General features: G+C 50.9%; 2 protein-coding genes across 7 annotated transcripts in view; one reads left to right on the top strand and one right to left on the bottom strand.

The window, feature by feature from the left end:
* The first annotated feature begins 5,475 nt into the window (after window positions 1–5,475).
* Window positions 5,476–23,360, top strand: ITGB1BP1 (integrin subunit beta 1 binding protein 1). Of its 3 annotated transcripts, none has more exons than XM_068130900.2 (7): window positions 5,476–5,597; window positions 6,258–6,353; window positions 15,201–15,279; window positions 21,775–21,905; window positions 22,043–22,135; window positions 22,354–22,503; window positions 23,003–23,360. In XM_068130900.2, the coding sequence occupies exons 2-7, from the start codon at window positions 6,282–6,284 to the stop codon at window positions 23,072–23,074; spliced, it is 597 nt and encodes a 198-aa protein (XP_067987001.1). In that variant the 5' UTR covers window positions 5,476–5,597; window positions 6,258–6,281; the 3' UTR covers window positions 23,075–23,360. The 3 variants fall into 3 exon arrangements, with proteins under 3 accessions (XP_067987001.1, XP_067987003.1, XP_067987002.1); XM_068130902.2 differs by having other exon boundaries at window positions 5,486–5,524; XM_068130901.2 differs by lacking the exon at window positions 5,476–5,597 and adding an exon at window positions 5,876–6,020.
* Window positions 23,106–25,114, bottom strand: part of LOC137436793 (arf-GAP with SH3 domain, ANK repeat and PH domain-containing protein 2) — an 83,231-nt gene continuing 81,222 nt past the window's right edge. For all 4 annotated transcript variants that reach the window (XM_068130898.2, XM_078786807.1, XM_068130896.2 and 1 more), the window contains exon 28: window positions 23,106–23,629. In XM_068130898.2, coding sequence (XP_067986999.1) covers window positions 23,555–23,629 — 75 coding nt within the window. In that variant the 3' untranslated portion in view covers window positions 23,106–23,554. The remainder of the gene's footprint in view (window positions 23,630–25,114) is intronic.

Here is a 25,114-nt window from a genome sequence, read left to right on the forward strand (position 1 = left end):
CTTTAGGAGAGAGAAAATTTTCTGATTATTCTTTGCACATAACCTTATAAATGAAAAATTAAGGGACAGCACAAAAATTATGCAATAGGCTTATAATCAGAGTAAACCAAAATAAAGTGAGTGTCAGTGATACAAATTGGATGCAATAATTAATTAGATTCGAATTTATTCAGCCAACTCATATGATTCGAGAACCAAACCATTTAAAATGAGAGAGTAGCAGTATCTAACAACATACATGTACTTTTAAAGTTGACGAAGTCAAGTGTCAGATCAGTCGACCAGATCGATCGATCAGATCAGATCAGTCGATCAGATCAGACGAAGTCGACCTGTGTCAGATCAGCACTCGGTTCGAGCGTAATCATCCACAAAATCACCGTTTTTTTCAATAATTCACTTGGAAATGGAATAAATTTCACCTTGAAGCGTGGTGCTACGCGCGCTACTTGTATAGCAAGGAGGAAGCGGACAACGCGGTAAGTTCAGAGAGTCTTTATTACAAGAGCTCCACTGTAGCACTGCCGCGCTCCGGGCTGCGCGCCCGGTGTATATCCCGCGGCCACGCCTGCCCCTCGGGCGTGGCCGCCGCCCACTTGGTGCGCGGAATGATGCCATCACGCCAGTGAGCTTTCATGTCCGCCACACGCGCCCCCCCCCAGAATTCCCGCGCACCTGGAGGGCCAGTTTGCGGGGCAAACGGATGACCCGGCCGAAACGCCCTCTGGCGACTGGCGGCGTCCGGGGTGCAGGGATGCCAGCTGGGATGCCTCCGGCTGCACCCGGGATGGGTGCAGGACCGGGGGGCGGCGTGCCGGCGGGTCTGAGCGGTGCCAGGGGTCCGCCCGCAAGGGGGCGGCCCCAAAGCGGGGGCCGAGCCACCGGCGGTGGGTGGTCCACGTCGAGGTGGCCGGCTTGAGGCGATCCACTGAGACGCGGTCGGGAGTACCGCCAATGACCAAGCTGAAATGTTTCACCCCGGTCTCCAGCACGCGGAAAGGCTCGTCGTACGGGAGCCGCAGTGGTGTCCGGTGGGCGTCGTGCCGGACGAAGACGTACTCTGCGGTGCGAAGCTCCGGGGCGACGTGCGTAGGCGGGTGCCCGTGGTGCGCCGTCAGCACCGGGGTGAACCTCTGGGTGGTCTCCTGCAGTGCGGAGCGCTCCTGCGCCGTGGACCATGGTGCCGTGGGGTCGGGGAGGAACTCGCCCGGCACCCGCAGCGGTTGTCCGAAGACCAACTCCGCCGCGGATGTGCGCAGGTCGTCCTTGGGCGCCGTCCGGAGGCCCAGCAGGACCCAGGGGAGCCTGTCGACCCAGCCGCCGTCGCAGAGGGTGGCCCGGAGCACGGCCTTCAAAGAGCGGTGGAACCGCTCGCACAGGCCGTTGGCCTGGGGGTGGTAGCCCGTGGTTCGATGCAGCTGGACCCCGAGCCCCCGCGCGACCGCCCCCAGAGCTCCGAGGTGAACTGGGGGCCGCGGTCGGACGAGATGTCCGAGGGGGCGCCGAACCGGGCGACCCAGGTGGCGATGAACGCCTGCGCGATGTCCGCCGCCGTCGTCGGCGCCAAACACACGGCCTCCGGCCACCGGGTGGTGCGGTCCACCATTGTCAGGACATGGGTGAAACCCCGCGAGGGGGGCAGAGGTCCCACCAGGTCCACGTGCACGTGGTCGAACCTACGTTCCGGCACCGTAAACGGGGCCAATGGGGCCTGGGTGTGCCGGTGCACCTTTGTGCGCTGGCACGCGAGGCACGTCCTGGTCCAGCCGCGGATGGCCTTCCGGAGGCCATGCCAGACAAACCTGTCGGCGATCAACCTCTGGGAGGCCTGCGTGCCCGGGTGGGACAGGCCGTGGATGGCGTCAAAAACCTGGCGCTGCCAGCCCGTGGGCACGATGGGGCGAGGCCGCCCGAGGGAGACGTCGCACAAGAGGGCCGTGCCCGCGCCGTCGAACGGCACCTCGGTGACGCGGAAGCCCGTGACGGCGGTCCACAAGGCCTGGACGCCGGGGTCGGCGGCCTGGTCCGCCGCTATCCGGCCATAGTCGATGCCAAGGTGGACTGCGTGGGCGACGGACCGGGAAAGGCAATCCGCGACCGGGTTGTCCTTCCCCGTGACGTGCCGGATGTCCGTTGTATATTCGGACACGGCCGAGAGGTGACGCTGCTGCCGGGCCGACCACGGCTCGGCGACCTTGCCCATCGCGAAGACCAGTGGCTTGTGGTCGACAAAGGCCGTGAACGCCCGGCCCTCGAGCAGATGGCGGAAGTGCCTGACCGCCAGGTGAAGCCCGAGCAACTTGCGGTCGAAGGTACTATAACGGCGTTCGGGCGGGCGAAGCTGCCAGCTGAAGAACGCCATCGGTTGCCAGGCACCACGCACCCATTGCTCGTGCACCGCGCCCACCGCGTAGTCCGAGGCGTCGGTGGTGAGGACGATCGGTGCATCGGGCGCCGGGTGCACGAGCATTGTGGCGTTAGCCAAGGCGAGCTTCGCGCCCGCGAACACCGCGTCCATCTGCTCGGTCCAGGTAACGTCACCTTTGCCCGGCTTCCCTGGAGGGCCTCGTGCAAGGGGCGCAGGAGCTGGGCGATGCGGGGCACGAACCGATGGTAAAAGTTTACCATGCCCAGGAACTCCTGGAGCCCCTTGATCGTGCGGGGGCGCGGAAACCCCTTCACCGCCTCCACCTTGGCCGGTAGGGGGACAGCCCCGTGCCTGGTGACGCGGTGCCCCAAAAAGGCGATGTCGGCGACGCCAAACCGGCACTTGGCGGGGTTCACGATGAGGCCATGCTGGCCCAGACGTTCGAAGAGCGTGCGGAGATGGTGTAGGTGCTCTTCACGGGACGCGCTGGTGACGAGGATGTCGTCCAGGTAGACGTAGACGAAATCCAAGTCACGCAAGACGCTGTCCATTAGTCGCTGGAACGCCTGAGCCGCATTTTTCAATCTGAAGGGCATCCGAAGAAATTCGAAAAGTCCGAATGGCGTGATGACCGCCGTCTTTGGGATGTCCTCCAGCCTGACGGGGACCTGATGGTAGCCGCGTATGAGGTCCACCTTTGAAAAGAAGGACATGCCCGCCAACCGGGCGGAGAAGTCCTGAATGTGGGGGACGGGGTAGCGGTCGGGGGTGGTGGCGTCGTTGAGGCGCCGGTAGTCCCCGCACGGTCGCCATCCCCCGCCGGGCTTTGGCACGATGTGGAGCGGCGACGCCCAAGCACTCTCGGAGCGCCGCACGATGCCGAGCCGTTCCAGCGTAGCGAACTCCGCTTTAGCTACCGCGAGCTTCGTCGGCTCGAGGCGGCGTGCCCGGGCGTAGACCGGTGGCCCGGCGGTGGGGATGTGGTGTTCCACCCCGTGCTTGATGGCCCCCGCTGAGAAGGTGGGCCGCGTGAGGGCCGGGAAGCCGGCGAGGAGGCGGGTGAATTCGTTCGCTGCCGGAAGCGTACAGATGAACCTGGCCGGAACCGAACCGCTCAGCAAGCCGCTCGGCGACCCGCTCGATGAGCCGCTCCGTGAGCTGCTCAACGAGGCGGGCAGCGCGCAAGCGAGCGAGCTGAACGTCTCAGCCTGGACAAGCCTTCTGTGCTTTACGTCCACCAACAGGCCATTGGCACAGAGGAAGTCCGCGCCAAGCAATGCCATAGGCACGTCGGCAGTGACGAATGACCACCGGAAAACCTGCCCTCCGAACCGCAGAGAAAGGCAGCATTTTCCGTATGTGCGAATGGACGTACCGTTGGCAGCAAGCAGCGCGGGGCCCAGGCCCGCGGTCTGCTTGTCGGACGTACCGGCGGGAACGACACTCACCTGCGCTCCCGTGTCGCACAGGTAACGGCACCCGGATAAGGTGTCCGTGATGAACAGTAGGCTGTTTGAATGGCCGGCGCTCAGTGCCACTACCGAGGGCCGGCCCGGGCGTTTCCCGACCTGCCGAATGAGCACGGCGAGCGACATTGCCGAGCCTCGTGGCCGAACTGGGCATGGAAAAAACACCGGGTTGGCGGCGGAGGCGGCGGAGGCCACGGTTTTCTCCGCGGTGGTGGGCGGGGCGTGTCGGCGGCCGCGAGGTGTGCATCAGCATCAGCCACGAGGTGTGCATCAGCCTCGGGATTCGCGACGGCCGCGCCAAAACTCGCCTGCGTGTCCAAAGCCGTGAAGAACCTGTCGGCCTCGGCAGCGAGAGCTCGGGGTTCCGTCGTCGCAGAACCGGCCAAGGTGAGGCGTACTCGTGCCGGCAGCTGGCGTCGAAATAACGCCCGGAATAGAGCGTTCAGGGTTTCGTCGCCCATCAACGACAGCATATGGTCCATGCGGACCGACGGTCGCGTGTCACCGAGCTCGGGGAGGTCCAGGAGGCGGTCGGCCCGTGCGTCCACCGTGAGGCCGAACGTGGCGAGGAGGAGACGCTTGATCGCCTCGTACCTGCCGTCGGCCGGTGGGTTCCTCAGGACCGACACGACGCGAGCGGCCGTGCCGGGCCCGAGGGAGGCGACCACGTGGCAGTACATGGTCTCGTCCACCGTGATGCCTCGAAGTCGGAACCTGGCTTCTGCCTGCAGGAACCAAACTTCGGCTTGAGCCTCCCAGAACTCGGGGAGTTTGATTTGGACCGCGTTGGTTGCCATTGCTGTGGCGGGTTCGGGTGGTCAGCGACGGCTGACCAGAACGTCTGAGGGTCACCAATGAAGCACGGTGCTACGCGCGCTACTGTATAGCAAGGAGGAAGCGGACAACGCGGTAAGTTCAAAGAGTCTTTATTACAAGGGCTCCACTGTAGCACTGCCGCGCTCCGGGCTGTGCGCCCGGTGTATATCCTGCGGCCACGCCTACCCCTCGGGCGTGGCCGCCGCCCACTTGGTGCACGGAATGATGCCATCACGTCAGTGAGCTTTCGTGTCCGCCACAACCTCAACGATTTTGCATTACTCACGATGTCTGACTCCCGGGCAGGAAACTGATTAATTTGCTCGAAATAGTCGAATATTTTGAAGAAAATATGCTTTCCTGACCGATGCATCCACGTTATCACGTTGGTTTGTTTACAAGCGAGTGTCACACAAACATGGCCGCCGACCTACTCGCTCTGACTTCAGCCAATCAGGCGCATTGCGGGTCCAGGTTTTTTATATACGTCCGTGGGTTAGATCCGCCGATCTCCCACACTCAGAGCAGATGATCTAACCATTACACCACTGAATATAACAATATACCATATAACAACATCATGCACAGCCATGGCAAGGGCTCATTCACGGTGCTTGGGATGAGTAACATGGCGGCCAACCGGCTTCACCAACGAACAATGCCCAGCGTATTCATTAATGCGTCTGGTGGTTTTATAAATATTGTAAACCGTTAAATGTAAGACAATGGTTACGAAAACAGTATGTATATAAAGGCTATATATTAGTAGAAACATTAAAACTATATATTATATACGGCACTAGAACTAAAAGGGATCAGTGGAGATTTAAAGGAAGAGGAAGAGGCGGAGTAAGCAGGTCATGAGTTTCCGGTGTGTGAGGAAATTAATCGAGAGAATATCAGTTCAAAGAGGACAGGATTTGTATGTATTGTTTGTGGACAGAGTGAGTCTAGAGCTTCTACAATTCCCGTGAAGTTCCTTCGTTCTAGACGTTTCCTCCAAAAACAGCGATTCCGAATGATTCGTGTTATTAACATATTATTTAGGCTTTCCCCGTCCCGACAAACTGTCCAGTTTAAGGTTGTATATGCGCCGGGAAAAGCGTTTTATTTTTACAAATAGATCTTCCACATTTTGCACTTTCATAACTGAAATCGCTCCGGAAAATGTTTATCCCTTTGCGGCCTAGCAAGGCTAACACGGTTGCCATGACGACGCGTCGCTGCTGCTCAGGTTTCCGTGGGGAACGACATGTCGATTTGGTTCGCGTTGTGACTCGAAAGCAAATTTATCTTCGGGGTTAAACCCTCATGTTTATCGGTGGCATGAAGAAGACTAATCTTGTAACCTAGATTGCAGTAAACAGGTGCAAATACCATACAGCCACGTACCTGTTTAATGCATTCTGGGTTCTCCAGGCCTGGTCCAGGGTTCTAAAATATCCATGTATAACTTAATCGGCGTACTCGCCTCGGTTATGATGTATTTGCCCATTTTGTGATCACAGCTGCACTTGGTACGAGAAGTTTACCCCGGTAACTGATTCTGTGATTAAAGTTCAAAACATTTGTTCTAATTCTATGTGTTTGTCGCTTTCCTCCAGATGCAATTGGTCTAGCACGGTGTCATGTTCCGCAAGGGGAAAAAGAGGCACAGTAGCAACAGTTCTCAGAGCAGTGAAGTTAGCACCAAAAGCAAGGTAAATAACTGGATCTGAATGCCCGCCCCACATTGCCGTGGTAGAATCGCTGTGCCATGTTATGGAGAAATGCCTCACCTTGCCGTGTTGTGGTAGAAATGCCCGTCCCACTATACTGTGTTGTGGTAGAATCGCTGTGCCATGTTATGGAGAAATGCCTCACCTTGCCGTGTTGTGGTGGAAATGCCCGTCCCACTATACTGTGTTGTGGTAGAATCGCTGTGCCATGTTATGGAGAAATGCCTCACCTTGCCGTGTTGTGGTAGAAATGCCCGTCCCACTATACTGTGTTGTGGTAGAATCGCTGTGCCATGTTATGGAGAAATGCCTCACCTTGCCGTGTTGTGGTAGAAATGCCCGTCCCACTATACTGTGTTGTGGTAGAATCGCTGTGCCATGTTATGGAGAAATGCCCCGCCTTGCCGTGTTGTGGTGGAAATGCCCGTCCCACTATACTGTGTTGTGGTAGAATCACTGTGCCATGTTATGGAGAAATGCCTCACCTTGCCGTGTTGTGGTAGAAATGCCCGTCCCACTATACTGTGTTGTGGTAGAATCGCTGTGCCATGTTATGGAGAAATTCCCCGCCTTGCCGTGTTGTGGTAGAAATGCCCGTCCCACTCTGCTGTGTTGTGGTAGAATCGCTGTGCCATGTTATGGAGAAATGCCTCGCCTTGCCGTGTTGTGGTAGAAATGCCCGTCCCACTCTGCTGTGTTGTGGTAGATTCGCTGTGCCATGTTGTGGAGAAATGCCTCACCTTGCCGTGTTGTGGAGAAATGCCCGTCCCACTCTGCTGTGTTGTGGTAGAATCACTGTGCCATGTTATGGAGAAATGCCTCACCTTGCCGTGTTGTGGTAGAAATGCCCGTCCCACTACACTGTGTTGTGGTAGAATCGCTGTGCCATGTTATGGAGAAATTCCCCGCCTTGCCGTGTTGTGGTAGAAATGCCCGTCTCACTCTGCTGTGTTGTGGTAGAATCGCTGTGCCATGTTATGGAGAAATGCCTCACCTTGCCGTGTTGTGGTAGAAATGCCCGTCCCACTATACTGTGTTGTGGTAGAATCGCTGTGCCCTGTTGTGGAGAAATGCCTCGCCTTGCCGTATTGTGGTAGAAATGCCCGTCCCACTCTGCTGTGTTGTGGTAGAATCACTGTGCCATGTTATGGAGAAATGCCTCACCTTGCCGTGTTGTGGTAGAAATGCCCGTCCCACTATACTGTGTTGTGGTAGAATCGCTGTGCCCTGTTGTGGAGAAATGCCTCGCCTTGCCGTATTGTGGTAGAAATGCCCGTCCCACTCTGCTGTGTTGTGGTAGAATCACTGTGCCATGTTATGGAGAAATGCCTCACCTTGCCGTGTTGTGGTAGAAATGCCCGTCCCACTATACTGTGTTGTGGTAGAATCACTGTGCCATGTTATGGAGAAATGCCTCACCTTGCCGTGTTGTGGTGGAAATGCCCGTCCCACTATACTGTGTTGTGGTAGAATCACTGTGCCATGTTATGGAGAAATTCCCCGCCTTGCCGTGTTGTGGTAGAAATGCCCGTCCCACTATACTGTGTTGTGGTAGAATCACTGTGCCATGTTGTGGAGAAATGCCTCACCTTGCCGTGTTGTGGTAGAAATGCCCGTCCCACTATAGTGTGTTGTGGTAGAATCACTGTGCCATGTTATGGAGAAATGCCTCACCTTGCTGTGTTGTGGTAGAAATGCCCGTCCCACTCTGCTGTGTTGTGGTAGAACCACTGTGCCATGTTATGGAGAAATGCCTCACCTTGCCGTGTTGTGGTAGAAATGCCCGTCCCACTCTGCTGTGTTGTGGTAGAATCACTGTGCCATGTTATGGAGAAATGCCTCACCATGCCGTGTTGTGGTAGAAATGCTCGTCCCACTCTGCTGTGTTGTGGTAGAAATGCCCACCTCGCTGTGCCATGTTGTTGTGGTAGAAATGCCCACCCACTCTGCCGTGTTGTAGTGGAAATGCCCACCCCTCCCTGCCGTGGTAAAATGTCCACCTCTCTGTGCCATGTTGTGGTAGAAATGCCCTGCCTTGCAGTGTTGTGGTAAAAAGCCTGCCCCACTCTGCTGTGTTGTGGTAGAAATGCCCACTTCGCTGTGCCATGTTGTGGTAGAAATACCCCCGCCTTGCCGTGTTGTGGTAGAAATGCCCACTTCTCTGTGCCATGTTGTGGTATAAATGCCTCGCCCGCCTTGCCATGTTGTGGTATAAATGCCTCGCCCCACTCTGCTGTGTTGTGGTAGAAATGTCCACTTCGCTGTGCCATGTTGTGGTAGAAATGACCCCGCCTTGCCGTGTTGTGGTCAAAATGCCCACTTCTCTGTGCCATGTTCTGGTATAAATGCCTCGCCCGCCTTGCCATGTTGTGGTGTAAATGCCTCGCCCCACTCTGCTGTGTTGTGGTAGAATCGCTGTGCCATGTTATGGAGAAATGCCCCGCCTTGCCGTGTTGTGGTAGAAATGCCCGTCCCACTCTGCTGTGTTGTGGTAGAATCGCTGTGCCATGTTATGGAGAAATGCCTCACCTTGCCATGTTGTGGTAGAAATGCCCGTCCCACTCTGCTGTGTTGTGGTAGAATCGCTGTGCCATGTTATGGAGAAATGCCCCGCCTTGCCGTGTTGTGGTAGAAATGCCCGTCCCACTATACTGTGTTGTGGTAGAATCGCTGTGCCATGTTATGGAGAAATGCCTCACCTTGCCGTGTTGTGGTAGAAATGCCCGTCCCACTATACTGTGTTGTGGTAGAATCGCTGTGCCATGTTATGGAGAAATTCCCCACCTTGCCGTGTTGTGGTAGAAATGCCCATCCCACTCTGCTGTGTTGTGGTAGAATCGCTGTGCCATGTTATGGAGAAATGCCTCGCCTTGCCGTGTTGTGGAAGAAATGCCCGTCCCACTCTGCTGTGTTGTGGTAGAATCGCTGTGCCATGTTATGGAGAAATGCCTCACCTTGCCGTGTTGTGGAGAAATGCCCGTCCCACTCTGCTGTGTTGTGGTAGAACCACTGTGCCATGTTATGGAGAAATGCCTCACCTTGCCGTGTTGTGGTAGAAATGCCCGTTCCACTCTGCTGTGTTGTGGTAGAACCACTGTGCCATGTTATGGAGAAATGCCTCACCTTGCCGTGTTGTGGTAGAAATGCCCGTCCCACTCTGCTGTGTTGTGGTAGAATCACTGTGCCATGTTATGGAGAAATGCCTCACCATGCCGTGTTGTGGTAGAAATGCTCGTCCCACTCTGCTGTGTTGTGGTAGAAATGCCCACCTCGCTGTGCCATGTTGTTGTGGTAGAAATGCCCACCCACTCTGCCGTGTTGTAGTGGAAATGCCCACCCCTCCCTGCCGTGGTAAAATGTCCACCTCTCTGTGCCATGTTGTGGTAGAAATGCCCTGCCTTGCAGTGTTGTGGTAAAAAGCCTGCCCCACTCTGCTGTGTTGTGGTAGAAATGCCCACTTCGCTGTGCCATGTTGTGGTAGAAATACCCCCGCCTTGCCGTGTTGTGGTAGAAATGCCCACTTCTCTGTGCCATGTTGTGGTATAAATGCCTCGCCCGCCTTGCCATGTTGTGGTATAAATGCCTCGCCCCACTCTGCTGTGTTGTGGTAGAAATGTCCACTTCGCTGTGCCATGTTGTGGTAGAAATGACCCCGCCTTGCCGTGTTGTGGTCAAAATGCCCACTTCTCTGTGCCATGTTCTGGTATAAATGCCTCGCCCGCCTTGCCATGTTGTGGTGTAAATGCCTCGCCCCACTCTGCTGTGTTGTGGTAGAATCGCTGTGCCATGTTATGGAGAAATGCCCCGCCTTGCCGTGTTGTGGTAGTAATGCCCGTCCCACTCTGCTGTGTTGTGGTAGAATCGCTGTGCCATGTTATGGAGAAATGCCTCACCTTGCCATGTTGTGGTAGAAATGCCCGTCCCACTCTGCTGTGTTGTGGTAGAATCGCTGTGCCATGTTATGGAGAAATGCCCCGCCTTGCCGTGTTGTGGTAGAAATGCCCGTCCCACTCTGCTGTGTTGTGGTAGAATCGCTGTGCCATGTTATGGAGAAATGCCTCGCCTTGCCGTGTTGTGGAAGAAATGCCCGTCCCACTCTGCTGTGTTGTGATAGAATCGCTGTGCCATGTTATGGAGAAATGCCTCACCTTGCCGTGTTGTGGAGAAATGCCCGTCCCACTCTGCTGTGTTGTGGTAGAATCACTGTGCCATGTTATGGAGAAATGCCTCACCTTGCCGTGTTGTGGTAGAAATGCCCGTCCCACTCTGCTGTGTTGTGGTAGAATCGCTGTGCCATGTTGTGGAGAAATGCCCCGCCTTGCCGTGTTGTGGTAGAAATGCCTGTCCCACTCTGCTGTGTTGTGGTAGAATCACTGTGCCATGTTATGGAGAAATGCCTCACCTTGCCGTGTTGTGGTAGAAATGCCCGTCCCACTATACTGTGTTGTGGTAGAATCACTGTGCCATGTTGTGGAGAAATGCCCCGCCTTGCCGTGTTGTGGTAGAAATGCCCGTCCCACTATACTGTGTTGTGGTAGAATCACTGTGCCATGTTATGGAGAAATGCCTCACCTTGCCGTGTTGTGGTAGAAATGCCCGTCCCACTATACTGTGTTGTGGTAGAATCACTGTGCCATGTTATGGAGAAATGCCCCGCCTTGCCGTGTTGTGGTAGAAATGCCCGTCCCACTATACTGTGTTGTGGTAGAATCACTGTGCCATGTTATGGTGAAATGCCTCACCTTGCCGTGTTGTGGTGGAAATGCCCGTCACACTATACTGTGTTGTGGTAGAATCACTGTGCCATGTTATGGAGAAATGCCCCGCCTTGCCGTGTTGTGGTAGAAATGCCCGTCCCACTATACTGTGTTGTGGTAGAATCACTGTGCCATGTTGTGGAGAAATGCCTCACCTTGCCGTGTTGTGGTAGAAATGCCCGTCCCACTATAGTGTGTTGTGGTAGAATCACTGTGCCATGTTGTGGAGAAATGCCTCGCCTTGCCGTATTGTGGTAGAAATGCCCGTCCCACTCTGCTGTGTTGTGGTAGAATCACTGTGCCATGTTATGGAGAAATGCCTCGCCTTGCCGTGTTGTGGTAGAAATGCCCGTCCCACTATACTGTGTTGTGGTAGAATCGCTGTGCCATGTTATGGAGAAATGCCTCACCTTGCCGTGTTGTGGTGGAAATGCCCGTCCCACTATACTGTGTTGTGGTAGAATCACTGTGCCATGTTATGGAGAAATGCCCCGCCTTGCCGTGTTGTGGTAGAAATGCCCGTCCCACTATACTGTGTTGTGGTAGAATCACTGTGCCATGTTGTGGAGAAATGCCTCACCTTGCCGTGTTGTGGTAGAAATGCCCGTCCCACTATAGTGTGTTGTGGTAGAATCACTGTGCCATGTTATGGAGAAATGGCTCACCTTGCCGTGTTGTGGTAGAAATGCCCGTCCCACTCTGCTGTGTTGTGGTAGAATCACTGTGCCATGTTATGGAGAAATGCCTCACCATGCCGTGTTGTGGTAGAAATGCCCGTCCCACTATACTGTGTTGTGGTAGAACCACTGTGCCATGTTATAGAGAAATGCCTCACCTTGCTGTGTTGTGGTAGAAATGCCTGTCCCATTATACTGTGTTGTGGTAGAATCACTGTGCCATGTTATGGTAGAAATGCCCTGCCTTGCCGTGTTGTGGTAGAATCACTGTGCCATGTTGTGGTAGAAATGCCCTGCCTTGCCGTGTTGTGGTAGAAATGCCCGTCCCACTATACTGTGTTGTGGTAGAATCGCTGTGCCATGTTGTGGTAGAAATGCCCTGCCTTGCCGTGTTGTGGTAGAAATGCCCGTCCCACTATACTGTGTTGTGGTAGAATCGCTGTGCCATGTTGTGGTAGAAATGCCCTGCCTTGCCGTGTTGTGGTAGAAATGCCCATCCCACTATACTGTGTTGTGGTAGAATCACTGTGCCATGTTGTGGAGAAATGCCCCGCCTTGCCGTGTTGTGGTAGAAATGCCCGTCCCACTCTGCTGTGTTGTGGTAGAATCGCTGTGCCATGTTATGGAGAAATGCCTCACCTTGCCATGTTGTGGTAGAAATGCCCATCCCACTCTGCTGTGTTGTGGTAGAATCGCTGTGCCATGTTATGGAGAAATGCCTCACCTTGCCGTGTTGTGGTAGAAATGCCCGTCCCACTATACTGTGTTGTGGTAGAATCGCTGTGCCATGTTATGGAGAAATGCCCCGCCTTGCCGTGTTGTGGTAGAAATGCCCGTCCCACTCTGCTGTGTTGTGGTAGAATCGCTGTGCCATGTTATGGAGAAATGCCTCGCCTTGCCGTGTTGTGGTAGAAATGCCCGTCCCACTCTGCTGTGTTGTGGTAGAATCGCTGTGCCATGTTATGGAGAAATGCCTCACCTTGCCGTGTTGTGGAGAAATGCCCGTCCCACTCTGCTGTGTTGTGGTAGAATCACTGTGCCATGTTATGGAGAAAAGCCTCACCTTGCCGTGTTGTGGTAGAAATGCCCGTCCCACTCTGCTGTGTTGTGGTAGAATCGCTGTGCCATGTTGTGGAGAAATGCCCCGCCTTGCCGTGTTGTGGTAGAAATGCCCGTCCCACTCTGCTGTGTTGTGGTAGAATCACTGTGCCATGTTATGGAGAAATGTCTCACCTTGCCGTGTTGTGGTAGAAATGCCCGTCCCACTATACTGTGTTGTGGTAGAATCACTGTGCCATGTTGTGGAGAAATGCCCCGCCTTGCCGTGTTGTGGTAGAAATGCCCGTCCCACTATACTGTGGTGTGGTAGAATCACTGTGCCATGTTGTGGAGAAATGCCCCGCCTTGCCGTGTTGTGGTAGAAATGCCCGTCCCACTATACTGTGTTGTGGTAGAATCACTGTGCCATGTTATGGAGAAATGCCTCACCTTGCCGTGTTGTGGTAGAAATGCCCGTCCCACTCTGCTGTGTTGTGGTAGAATGACTGTGCCATGTTATGGAGAAATGCCTCACCTTGCCGTGTTGTGGTAGAAATGCCCGTCCCACTATACTGTGTTGTGGTAGAATCACTGTGCCATGTTATGGAGAAATGCCTCGCCTTGCCGTGTTGTGGTAGAAATGCCCGTCCCACTATACTGTGTTGTGGTAGAATCACTGTGCCATGTTATGGAGAAATGCCCCGCCTGGCCGTGTTGTGGTAGAAATGCCCGTCCCACTCTGCTGTGTTGTGGTAGAATCACTGTGCCATGTTATGGAGAAATGCCTCACCATGCCGTGTTGTGGTAGAAATGCCCGTCCTGTTATACTGTGTTGTGGTAGAATCACTGTGCCATGTTATGGTAGAAATGCCCTGCCTTGCCGTGTTGTGGTAGAATCACTGTGCCATGTTGTGGTAGAAATGCCCTGCCTTGCCGTGTTGTGGTAGAAATGCCCGTCCCACTATACTGTGTTGTGGTAGAATCGCTGTGCCATGTTATGGTAGAAATGCCCTGCCTTGCCGTGTTGTGGTAGAAATGCCCGTCCCACTATACTGTGTTGTGGTAGAATCGCTGTGCCATGTTGTGGTAGAAATGCCCTGCCTTGCCGTGTTGTGGTAGAAATGCCCGTCCCACTATACTGTGTTGTGGTAGAATCGCTGTGCCATGTTGTGGTAGAAATGCCCTCCCTGCCTTGCCGTGTTGTGGTAGAAATGCCCATCCCACTATACTGTGTTGTGGTAGAATCACTGTGCCATGTTGTGGAGAAATGCCCCGCCTTGCCATGTTGTGGTAGAAATGCCCGTCCCACTCTGCTGTGTTGTGGTAGAATCACTGTGCCATGTTATGGAGAAATGCCTCACCTTGCCGTGTTGTGGTAGGAATGCTCGTCCCACTCTGCTGTGTTGTGGTAGAAATGACCACCTCGCTGTGCCATGTTGTTGTGGTAGAAATGCCCACCCACTCTGCCGTGTTGTAGTGGAAATGCCCACCCCTCCCTGCCGTGGTAAAATGTCCACCTCTCTGTGCCATGTTGTGGTAGAAATGCCCTGCCTTGCAGTGTTGTGGTAAAAAGCCTGCCCCACTCTGCTGTGTTGTGGTAGAAATGCCCACTTCGCTGTGCCATGTTGTGGTAGAAATACCCCCGCCTTGCCGTGTTGTGGTAGAAATGCCCACTTCTCTGTGCCATGTTGTGGTATAAATGCCTCGCCCGCCTTGCCATGTTGTGGTATAAATGCCTCGCCCCACTCTGCTGTGTTGTGGTAGAAATGTCCACTTCGCTGTGCCATGTTGTGGTAGAAATGACCCCGCCTTGCCGTGTTGTGGTAGAAATGCCCACTTCTCTGTGCCATGTTCTGGTATAAATGCCTCGCCCGCCTTGCCATGTTGTGGTGTAAATGCCTCGCCCCACTCTGCTGTGTTGTGGTAGAAATGTCCACTTCGCTGTGCCATGTTGTGGTGGAAATGCCCCCGCCTTGCCGTGTTGTGGTAGAAATGCCCACTTCTCTGTGCCATGTTGTGGTATAAATGCCCACTTCTCTGTGCCATGTTGTGGTATAAATGCCTCGCCCGCCTTGCCGTGTTGTCGTAGAAATGCCCACTTCTGTGCCATGTTGTGGTATAAATGCCTCGCCCGCCTAGCCGTGTTGTTGTAGAAATGCCTGCCCCACTCTGCTGTGCTGTGGTATAAATTCCCAACCTGAGGTGTTGTGGTACAAATGCCCGCACGGCAATGTCGGGATAGATACAAGGGGCAGTCTTTTGTCGTGTATCATGGAAAACATACTTTTGGTGTGTGGGCGCGATTATGATTCCACGTACAACTATTTTATACATTAAAAACAACCGTCTTTTGGCAGTCCATCGATTCCAGCCTCGGTGGTCTCTCTCGGTCCAGCACGGTTGGGAGTTTGGACACAGACTCAGCAGCTAGCTCAGGTATCAAGGAAATCTGAGATGGCGAGTCCTTTGATATTTGCTTTGGTGAATGTTTTCACATTTATACTGCACAAGCTACTACATCATGTACAATAAACACGTGAGGGAAGGGTGTGCGTGTATTGTTTGGCCAAATCTTTCTGTCTCACCGGAAACCTTTTGAAATAACGTGTGGATGCCAGAAAATTGTGGAACAAGATGGCACGGCTGCATTACACACAATGGCTAACTGTGCGTGATAAGTTTGTTGCTACCGAAGCATTTGTGGAATATATGTTCAAGCTCAATGACCCTGGAGCTATGATAGACTAGGAGGAGGATGTCCAACTTGATGTCAAGAGTGTGTTGATTTTGAAGCACTTTTGAAATAGTCATATCAGTATGAGACTGGCAGCCCATTGCTGGTACGGGCTGGTGGCACTACGATGATACTTCAGCAACAGGTAGTTTGTCACTAATGAGAAGGTTGATTTTAATCAGCTAATGACTACTCGTCTTGTGAATGTTTGGTGGGTATTGTGGCATTGTTTATGGATCATGTGACGTGTCCTCTTGGTAAGACCTGTGCAATTCTGCCACACCTACTATAAATGGATGGTGTGTGTGTGTGTGTGTGTGTGTGTGTGTGTGTGTGTGTGTGTGTGTGTGTGTGTGTGTGTGTGTGTGTGTGTGTGTGTGTGTGTCAGTGTCATACCTTTTGACGTATATTAATTACGTACTATTCAAATGTACCTTTTAACCCTTTATATTTGCTGAGACCCCTTAGATCTTGGAAGACCATTTAACACATGAGACACAAAACACCCAGATGACCAAAAAGTCCCCGAGGACCCAAAAGACTCAGATGACCCAAAACAAAGACACCCCTGAGTCTGGCAGGCAGTTATGCTACAAGGCATAACTTGTAGGTTATGCTACAAGGACTTCCGTTTCCGGTCTTGCTGGCGAGGGTTCGTTTTTTTCGCAGCTCCACACGCTCTCCATCGAAATCGAAGTTAAGTAATTGTTCCCATTTGTATTTTCGTTATAACTGTATTTCTTTTATGGTGTATGTACGTATATTGTCCCGACAAAGATTTTCGGTGCAAATCTTTCATACCTGTATTGAAAATCGTGTTAATTCGTGTCGTCTTGAGGCCTTGTACAGTGTACACTGTACAACCTTGAGGCTTTGTTTTTCTCTCAGCGCCTGTCGTTTGTGATCCAATAACTTTCGTTCTCTGTTTTCGCAGTCTTTCCACCCCAAAGCCTACTTCCTTATGTAAATCTCAACTCAAAAAAACAAAAAAAAAAGACATTACCTTCTCTGTGCTCATTCGTTTATTCATTCTTATTCGTTCGTTCGTTCTTCGACCACGTGTTTCTCCCCCATTTCCCCAGATAGATTGTCAAATTTCAACTCGTTATTTTATCGTCCATGCGATATTGTTTGATTATAGTTAGTTTTGGTTTGAATTTCCTGTAACTCGTAATTAATTAATCGTGTTCTGCTCCTCGTGTGTGGCCTTGTAGTTGTACCCCCGTCGGTGTTTTGTTAACTTAAGCGTGTTTTGCTTGGCTCTTGGTTTTTTCCCTTCTACCCCGAACATAATACTGTCTAACGAACATAATACTGTCTAACGTTCTAAATCCCCACCCCCCCCCCCCCCCAAAAAAAAACAAAAAAAACAAAAACATTTATTTTCTTTTCTCCACGTGTACTGTTGTCTCATCCTGTATTTTCTGTCCAGGTGTGCTGTTCGCCCCACCCCCATTATCTCCTTGCCATCCACCGTTTGCCCTGTTCACGTGACTCGTGGTGGTCCCTCTCGGCTCTCCCCACGTTGGTATTTTTGTGCATATAAGATTGTTCATAGTTCTGTTTAAATATTATTTAAATATGTTTAACCTTTCCCCTTCTGTGTTTTATTCAGTGGTATATTACAACACGCTGTTTTTCTTCCTATTTAAAAGGCTTTTCTCAATTTCCTCTCCAACTCATTCCACTTCAAAAAAAAGAAATTCAATATCTTATACGTCTCCCTCACTACATGGTCTAAATTCACATTCATTCCATCCCTCCTCCATCGTTCTGAATCGGATTGCTAACTTGAAAATCACAACAAACCCAATTTGTTATCAATGTTCGTCTTTCATTAATCATCCACTTTCTAAACTCCCCTCTTGCCCCTCCCATCCAAATCCCCCCCCTTGCACCTACACTCCGAAACTTCCCCCTTGCCCCTCCACTCTTAAACTCCCCCCTTGCCCCTCCACTCCTGAACTCCCCCCTTGCCCTTCCCCTCCTAAACTCCCCCTTTGCCCCTCCCCTCCTAATCCCCCCCCTTGCCCCTCCACTCGTGATCTCCCCCCTTGCCCCTTCCCTCCAAAACTCCCCCCTTGCCCCTCCCATTCAATTCTCCCCCCATACCATTCCTCTCCAATTCTCTCTCCTCCCCCCTCCTCCTCCAAGCTGCCTCCTCCCCACTTCGTCTCCCTTCTATCTCATACCTCCACCCCCCCAAACCTTCTACTTTCCTCTGCCCCCCCCTCAAACAACCCCTCACTGTGCCGCATCCTTTCACCATCAAACCTTTCATCCTCCTCATCCTTCCCTTTCTTGGAACTCTTCTGCAACATCTGAAACACTATCAACTGCTCTCCCTACCTCCCCCTCTCATCCTTCATCTTACCCTACTCCTCCCCTCCCCTCCCCTGTCCTGTACCCGATGCTCCCCCTCTCTCTTCATTAACGGTATGGACCTCAAACATCCGGGGCCTTCGCTCAAACCTGACTGATCTCTCCATACAGGTTGCTTCTGAAAATCCAGACTTGATCTGCTTAACAGAGACTTTCCTCCTTCAAGATGTCTCTGATTCCTTAATATCTCTTCCTGGTTACTCCCTCCTCCGGTATGATAGACCTGAGCCTCGGCCTGGTGGTGGGGTGGCGATCTTTGTCAAAAACTCTCTTCCTCACTCTCCTTGCACTGCTCTCTTTCCTCCTCACCCGCAGGAGTACCTCTGGTTACGGCTTCCTCTCCGCTCCCACCTTTTGTTCATATGTGTTCTGTACCGTCCCCCAAACAGTGATAACTCCATCTACATTTCAATGTCTGACAACATGGACCAACTTCTATCCACTCATCCCAACTCTCTCTTCCTCATATGTGGTGACTTCAACTGTCATCATGCCACCTGGTTGGGTGTGGGTTCCTCTCTCACCAGTCATGGCACCTCAGCAAAGGACTTCTGTGACTCACTGGGATTGACACAATCTGTCAATTTCCCGACCCGGATCTCAGCCAATGGAGTATCTTCTCTTCTAGACTTGGTTATGACAAACTTCCCTGCTAATGTCTGCTGCTCTTCTTCTGCTCCAATCGGTTCTTCTGATCATGTGCTTGTCAAAGTGGACATCTCTCTGGCCATTCTCAGAGAGCCTCCTCAGCGTCGACGAGTCTGGCATTTCACTCAGGCCGACTGGGACGGTCTTCAAGCAGCCATCAATCGTCTGGATTGGTCTCCCATCTCCACTGCCTCTGACATCAATTCTTCCTGGGAATTCTTCCAAAGCAAACTGATCTCTCTCATGCACAGATTTATCCCATCTCGCCTTCAATTGTCTTACCCTTCCTCCCGTCCATGGTACACTGAATCTTGTGGTGAGGCAATTGCCCTGAAACAACTTGCCTTTGCCTCTTGGAAGGCTAATCCAACTGAAGGAAATCTCAGTTCCTTCCACCAAGCTCGGAACAAGTGTGTGTCTACCCTCAGGAGTGCCAGGAAGCACTATCTCTCCTCACTCAAGAATGAACTCTCAAACCTGTCTCCTTCCTCCAAATCCTGGTGGCGTCTGGTCAAATCCGTTTCTGGTGTTTGTTCCCCCTCCATCCCCTCCCTTACCTCAAATGGCCACACAGTTGACATCGCACGTGACAAAGCCGAATGCCTCAACTCTGTGTTCGCCTCGAAATCCTTAGTCCCAAACCCATCTCTCTCTGTTCCCACCTTTCCCAGTCGAACCCAACTGCTCCTGGACTCTGTGTCCTTCTCTCCTGACAAGGTGGAGGAGTTTTTGTCAAACCTCGACTCTGATTCTGCAACTGGACCAGACGGCATCAGCCCACGGGTCCTAAAATCCTGCTCTGCCGTTTTATCTCACCCTCTCTCTGTTCTTTTCACACTATCTTTTGCTCAAGGTCATCTGCCAGCATCCTGGAAATCAGCTAACATTACCGCTTTACACAAAAAAGGTGCAAAAACAGATCCTTGCAACTACAGACCAATCAGCCTGCTCCCAATTATCAGCAAAGTCATGGAATCCATCATTGCTTCGGATATGAAATCTTTCCTCTTCTCCAATGGCTTGATCTCTGATCATCAATTTGGTTTCAGACCAGGTCACTCTACTCTGGACATGCTGCTTCTGCTGTCTCAACAATGGATGGAGGTCCTCAATGCCAAACAGGAAATCAGAGCTGTCTCCCTTGACATATCACGGGCCTTTGATACGGTCTGGCACCCAGCTCTGCTCACCAAACTCTCCTCCTATGGTATCCATGGAAATCTCCATGCATGGCTTGCGGACTTCCTCTCTGGTCGTAGTCAACGTGTGGCCCTGAATGGATTTCTCTCATCTCCCCTTCCTGTTCAGGCTGGAGTTCCCCAAGGAAGTGTGCTGGGCCCTGTGCTTTTTCTGGTCTTTATCAATGATCTCTCCGACTCTCTGGAAAATCCTCTCTATCTCTTTGCTGATGACTCCACTCTCTGCCGCTCCATTCCTCTTCCCTCAGATCGGCAGTCTGCAGCCTCCTCACTCTCTGAAGACCTGGACAAAATCACAGACTGGTCAAACAAGTGGAACATGTCTTTCAATCCTGACAAATCTCACTCTCTTCCTATGTCTCTCTGAAAAGATCGACTGGACAACCCTCCCATCTACTTTCTCAACAATCCTCTCCAAGAAGTTCTGTCACTCAAGCTTTTGGGTCTCACTATCTGCCATGATCTTTCTTGGGAAAACCACATTTCCAAGCTGGCCTCCAAAGCCAGTCGCCGACTGGGCATCCTCCGTCGTGCGAAGTCCTTCCTCGGCACACCTGAGCTCCTCACCACATACAAGGCTTTCATCCGCAGCTCAATGGAATACTGTTCTCCCCTATGGGCTGGTGCTCCTGCCTCACACCTGGCTCGGCTTCACGCTGTTGAATCCAAAGCTTTCAAAATCATTGGAATCTCCCGCGATGAAGCTATCTCTGAGGGCCTTTCACTCACTCACCGCAGGCAGGTAGGTGGCATTTCTGTCTTCTACCGACTCCTCTCCGGCCTTGCTCCCCCAGCTCTCTCTGTGCTCTGTCCCCCAAATATTCCTACAGGTCGCACAAGATCTGCCAGCAACCCTCTGATGGTTAAACTGCCGAAATCTCGGCTCTCTGCTCACCTTCACTCTTTCATTCCTCTTTTCTCCCGCCTGTGGAACAAACTCCCACACTCCCTTCAATCCCTCTCCTCCCTCCAGGTCTTTAAAACAGCTGTTCACCACCATCTCTTATCTTCCCCCATCCATAACCTTGATCTTTTCTACCCCCACTAATTCACCCCAGATCCACCTTGTTTGAAATTCCAACTTCTTTCCTGGAAATCCTGGCAGTGTCCATATGTTTATACCTCTCCCACCCCCCCCCCCCTTCACATGCCTCCCCCCCTTCACATGCCTCCCCCCAAAGCCCTCTCCCTCCCACAGATCTCTCGATGTCTCCATGTCTCTCGGTCCCTGCTCTCAAATGTTGTGTTTGTGTCCTTCCCCCTCTCTCCCCATCTTGTCTACCGCTCCCGATGTTATTTGTTTTATGTGTCTGTTTGTCTTTCTGTGTGATTAATGTTCGCTCTTTCACGAGCCTCGATCTTGTATACAAAAAAAAAAAAAAAAAAAAAAAGCCGTGAAGACCAATGCAAATTTACTACAACGGGCCCCCTAGTTCTGCTAAATAATTTTCCTGTAGCTCTTATGTTCAAGGGCCAAAGCTGAAAGCAATAACAAAACAGATAAGCAGAGAAAAATCATGAAATTAAATGTTGTTGTTTTTTAATTAAAAATGTAATAAAACTTGATATCCTGGAATATGGCGGTGAGTCTTGCTGCCCGAGTTTTGTTTATTTTGGCGAGAGAGCAGCACCATAATCATTTGTAGCGATGTGATGGGCAATTCAGGCCATGGTTTATCGGATAGCTCAAATAAACTCACTAACAGCATCCTGTCACTGAATATGTCAAAGCATCAGGTTGGCCATCTTGTTCCCAGCATGTATGCATTTTTAATAATCGAAGGAAATGAGCTGCTGCTGACATCATGAGCTTTTGCAGCAATGTTTTGCTGAACAAAGTATATTCGTTCTGACTAGCAACCCCAGAGCTCACGACCAATGCTGCCGACATGGCTAGGTATGCCACTGGTACATGGCCACTGGTACATGGAACGCAATGAGCTGACGAGATCCATGCGCCACCCGCAGGCACGGCCAGCAGCACGGTAAACATCGCAGAGTTTCGTGTGCGATACCTGGGGGTGCTGGAGCACGCACGTACAGAATACGGAGTGCTGCACGGGCCTGCCGACATCATTAACTGCATAGATCTCACTCAGGTATTTTTTTGTCGGCAATTTACTAACTCGGAGAGTGCAGCAGCTGCGGTGATATTGGTAATGTCATCCTTGCATACAATCTGTGGTTTTGTTATACATTCACAAGTTTCCCCTACATGTGTTATGCGTGATTGCAGCAATCTGGACGTTTGCCATTCGTGGCTTCTGAAGAGGAAGTGATTTTCATCGTCACCAAACATGGCATTAAAGTCACTGCAGCTGATCGCTTGGTACGTGAACAATACGTTGAGGTAACATTTTGATTTTCAATATCTAAGGGCTGTGCAAGTTGCTTTGCTTCAAGTGCTCACACTAAAAAAAAAAAAAAAAATTCAAATAAATCCATGATGTTGGCTCAGTGGGTTACCATCATAAATATCGGGAATTTTTAAAGAGCAAATCCCATGATGGTGTGTTGCACTCCAACTCCTCACATTGTGTTTGTCAGGATGTTCTACAGCGGCTTCCACTTTATCTGATTATGCGGATGGTCTGTTTTGACGATGGCTTCGGTATGGGGAAGCACCTCTTGGCAGTGAAAACGACAGAGCCTAGCGAGACGGACATCAGCCTGTGGATCTACCAGTGCAGCAGCCTGGTAAATGCTTACCTCTTTGCTTCCACCCTGCCAAGTTGATGGACTTTCGTCATCCATCTTTCTGAATAGGACTTTGTTTGAAAACCTGTCTTGGAGTGTTCGATGGTGGAGGATGTTGTTCCTATGCGACTATTTTGCAGTCAGTTCGGGTCCTGGTCCTTATTAGGTTATACCTGTCCCAAAGTGTCGATTGCATTTCCTGAAAGTCCAATTTTTATGCTTCATTATCCCAACACATTGCTCTATAATCTATTATTACCGGAAGCTTGCTGGTTGGATGTGGCCCTGCAAACAGTGACAACAAATAACACTGTACTCAATTGTTTGGAGTTTCTCCTTCCAAACATATCTTGTGGAAGGGTGTGTAATAGAAATCTAGAAAGCTGCCGACATTGGGCCATGGATGTGCAGCGGTACAGTTGCAGCTCCGCAAGTGGACTTGCGGTGTAAATCTGCACGTACGAGTCTTCGTTAACCTTTCCTCTTTGATCCATTCCAGGAGCAAGGACAAGCCATGTGCAGGGCGCTCTCCTCTCTCTTCGACTCAACCCTACGCACGGAAAAGCGATGAGGTCTGGGCAAGAATAAGGAAATGAAACAAATTCGTTTTGCACCATTTATTACAATTTTCTACACTTGGAATGTCTTGATATAAAGGACCTTTTTTTTTGGAGGATGGGTGAGGATAGAGGATGACAATGAGGTGGAGAAGCTAAAATGACACTTGGATTAAACTACAGAATTGCACTTAGCCGGCCTTTTTCAAATCCAAACCAGAAGGGTATTTTTCAATGTGCAAACAATGTGCATTATTAAACATTATATATTGAAAATAAAGCATGACGAGTGGTTTGAAATTCCTTTGCTTCAAACAAGTTCAGGAGACAAACCTTTCTGTGTTACCAACACCTATCTTGGTAACCTGTCCTTTGGTTATAAAGAAACACTGAAAAGGCTTTTGAATTACTACAACAGACACAGATTATCATGCGATTCATGTACAAATGCCTTGGACAAATATCAAACTCATTCGCTGCTCCCTTCATATGAATCATTCTTCGATAACATTTACAAACGACTTGGGAAAGACCCCTCGCCTTTGGGGTTCTTCTTCAATGTATCCTTTCTGTAAAGAAATGGAAATATTGGTGACAATTGACTGCTTTTTGCATTTTTCCAAGATGTATATTTAAATCCTTGATTTAATGATTGCTCCAAATAATCTCCCATATGTACAATTTTCGTAATATTGTACAATCTTTTTCCTTGAATACAACAGGATGGACAGGAAAGCAGATAAATAATTTAACATATTGTACCAAAAAGATATTCTTGTGCAGTTAATTACATTTTTCCTCAACTACACAAATACATTAATGGACACCTGAATTGAAGAGCAATAGCAATTGAATTGAAATGCAGAATTGAATGCAGAAAATAGGGCAAAATGGAGAAGATTGTCATGGGGACCGCAAGGCTCACCCCTGCTCCAGCAGCGAAAATGGCCTTAAATGCATGTTGTGTGTGTTGTATATCACTTGCTTTTTGGGCACGTGAAATCAACTACCGTGTTCAGCCAATCGCCAAACTTGATATGACTACGTGATCGCATGGAAAAGTTATCCAATCACAACACCTTTCAGATGGCTACACATATGGTGTTTCATGTGTCTACACATATGGACACATGAAAGCCCGCTTGGAGTTTGCAAAAAAGCACCTAAAGGACTCTCAGGCTGTGAGAAACAAGATTCTGTGGGCTTTCATGTGTCTTTCACTGAGGAGAGGCTTCCGTCTGGCCACTCTGCCATAAAGCCCAGATCGGTGGAGTGTTGCAGTGATGGTTGTCCTTCTGGAAGTTTCTCCCATCTCCACACAGGATCTCTGGAGCTCAGCTAGAGTGACCATCGGGGTTCTTGGTCACCTCTCTTACCAAGACCCTTCTCCCCCGATTGCTCAGTTTGGCCAGGCGGCCAGCTCTAGGAAGAGTCCTGGTTGTTCCAAACTTCTTCCATTTAAGAATTATGGAGGCCACTGTGCTCTTGGGAACCTTCAATGCAGCAGAGATTTTTTCGTAGGCTTCCCCAGATCTGTGCCTCGACACAATCCTGTCTCTGAGCTCTGCAGGCAGTTCCTTCGACCTCATGGCTTGGTTTTTGCTCTGATATGCATTGTCAGCTGTGAGACCTTGTATAGACAGGTGTGTGCCTTTCCAAATCATGTCCAATCAATTGAATTTACCATAGGTGGACTCCAATCAAGGTGTAGAAACATGTCAAAGACGATCAAGAGAAATGGGAGGCACCTGAGCGAAATTTCAAGTGTCATAGCAAAGGGTCTGAATACTTATGTAAATGTGATATATCAGTTTTTTCTTTTTAATAAATTTGCAAAGCTTTCTAAAATCCTGTTTTCTCTATGTCATTATGGGGTAGTGAGTGTAGATTGATGAGGGAAAAAATGAATTTAAACGATTTCAGCATAAGGCTGCAACATAACAAAATGTGAAAAAGTGAAAGAGTCTGAATACTTTCTGAATGCACTGTATACTCATCAAACCAGCTTTGTTAATTGAAGTCTTCAAAAATTTAAGACTTCTCTGAGCAAAAGG

Source organism: Myxine glutinosa, chromosome 11 (genome assembly GCF_964187855.1).
Source record: "Myxine glutinosa chromosome 11, kmMyxGlut1.1, whole genome shotgun sequence".
NCBI lineage: Eukaryota > Metazoa > Chordata > Myxini > Myxiniformes > Myxinidae > Myxine > Myxine glutinosa.

What these genes read in the sequence shown, in the direction of transcription:
- ITGB1BP1 (XM_068130900.2), top strand. Translation starts at nt 6,282, where the DNA reads ATGTTCCGCAAGGGGAAAAAGAGGCACAGTAGCAACAGTTCTCAGAGC. An exon ending in AAGTTAGCACCAAAAGCAAG is followed by an intron (nt 6,354 to 15,200) that starts GTAAATAACTGG and finishes GTCTTTTGGCAG; the next exon opens with TCCATCGATTCCAGCCTCGG. An exon ending in TCTACCAGTGCAGCAGCCTG is followed by an intron (nt 22,504 to 23,002) that starts GTAAATGCTTAC and finishes GATCCATTCCAG; the next exon opens with GAGCAAGGACAAGCCATGTG.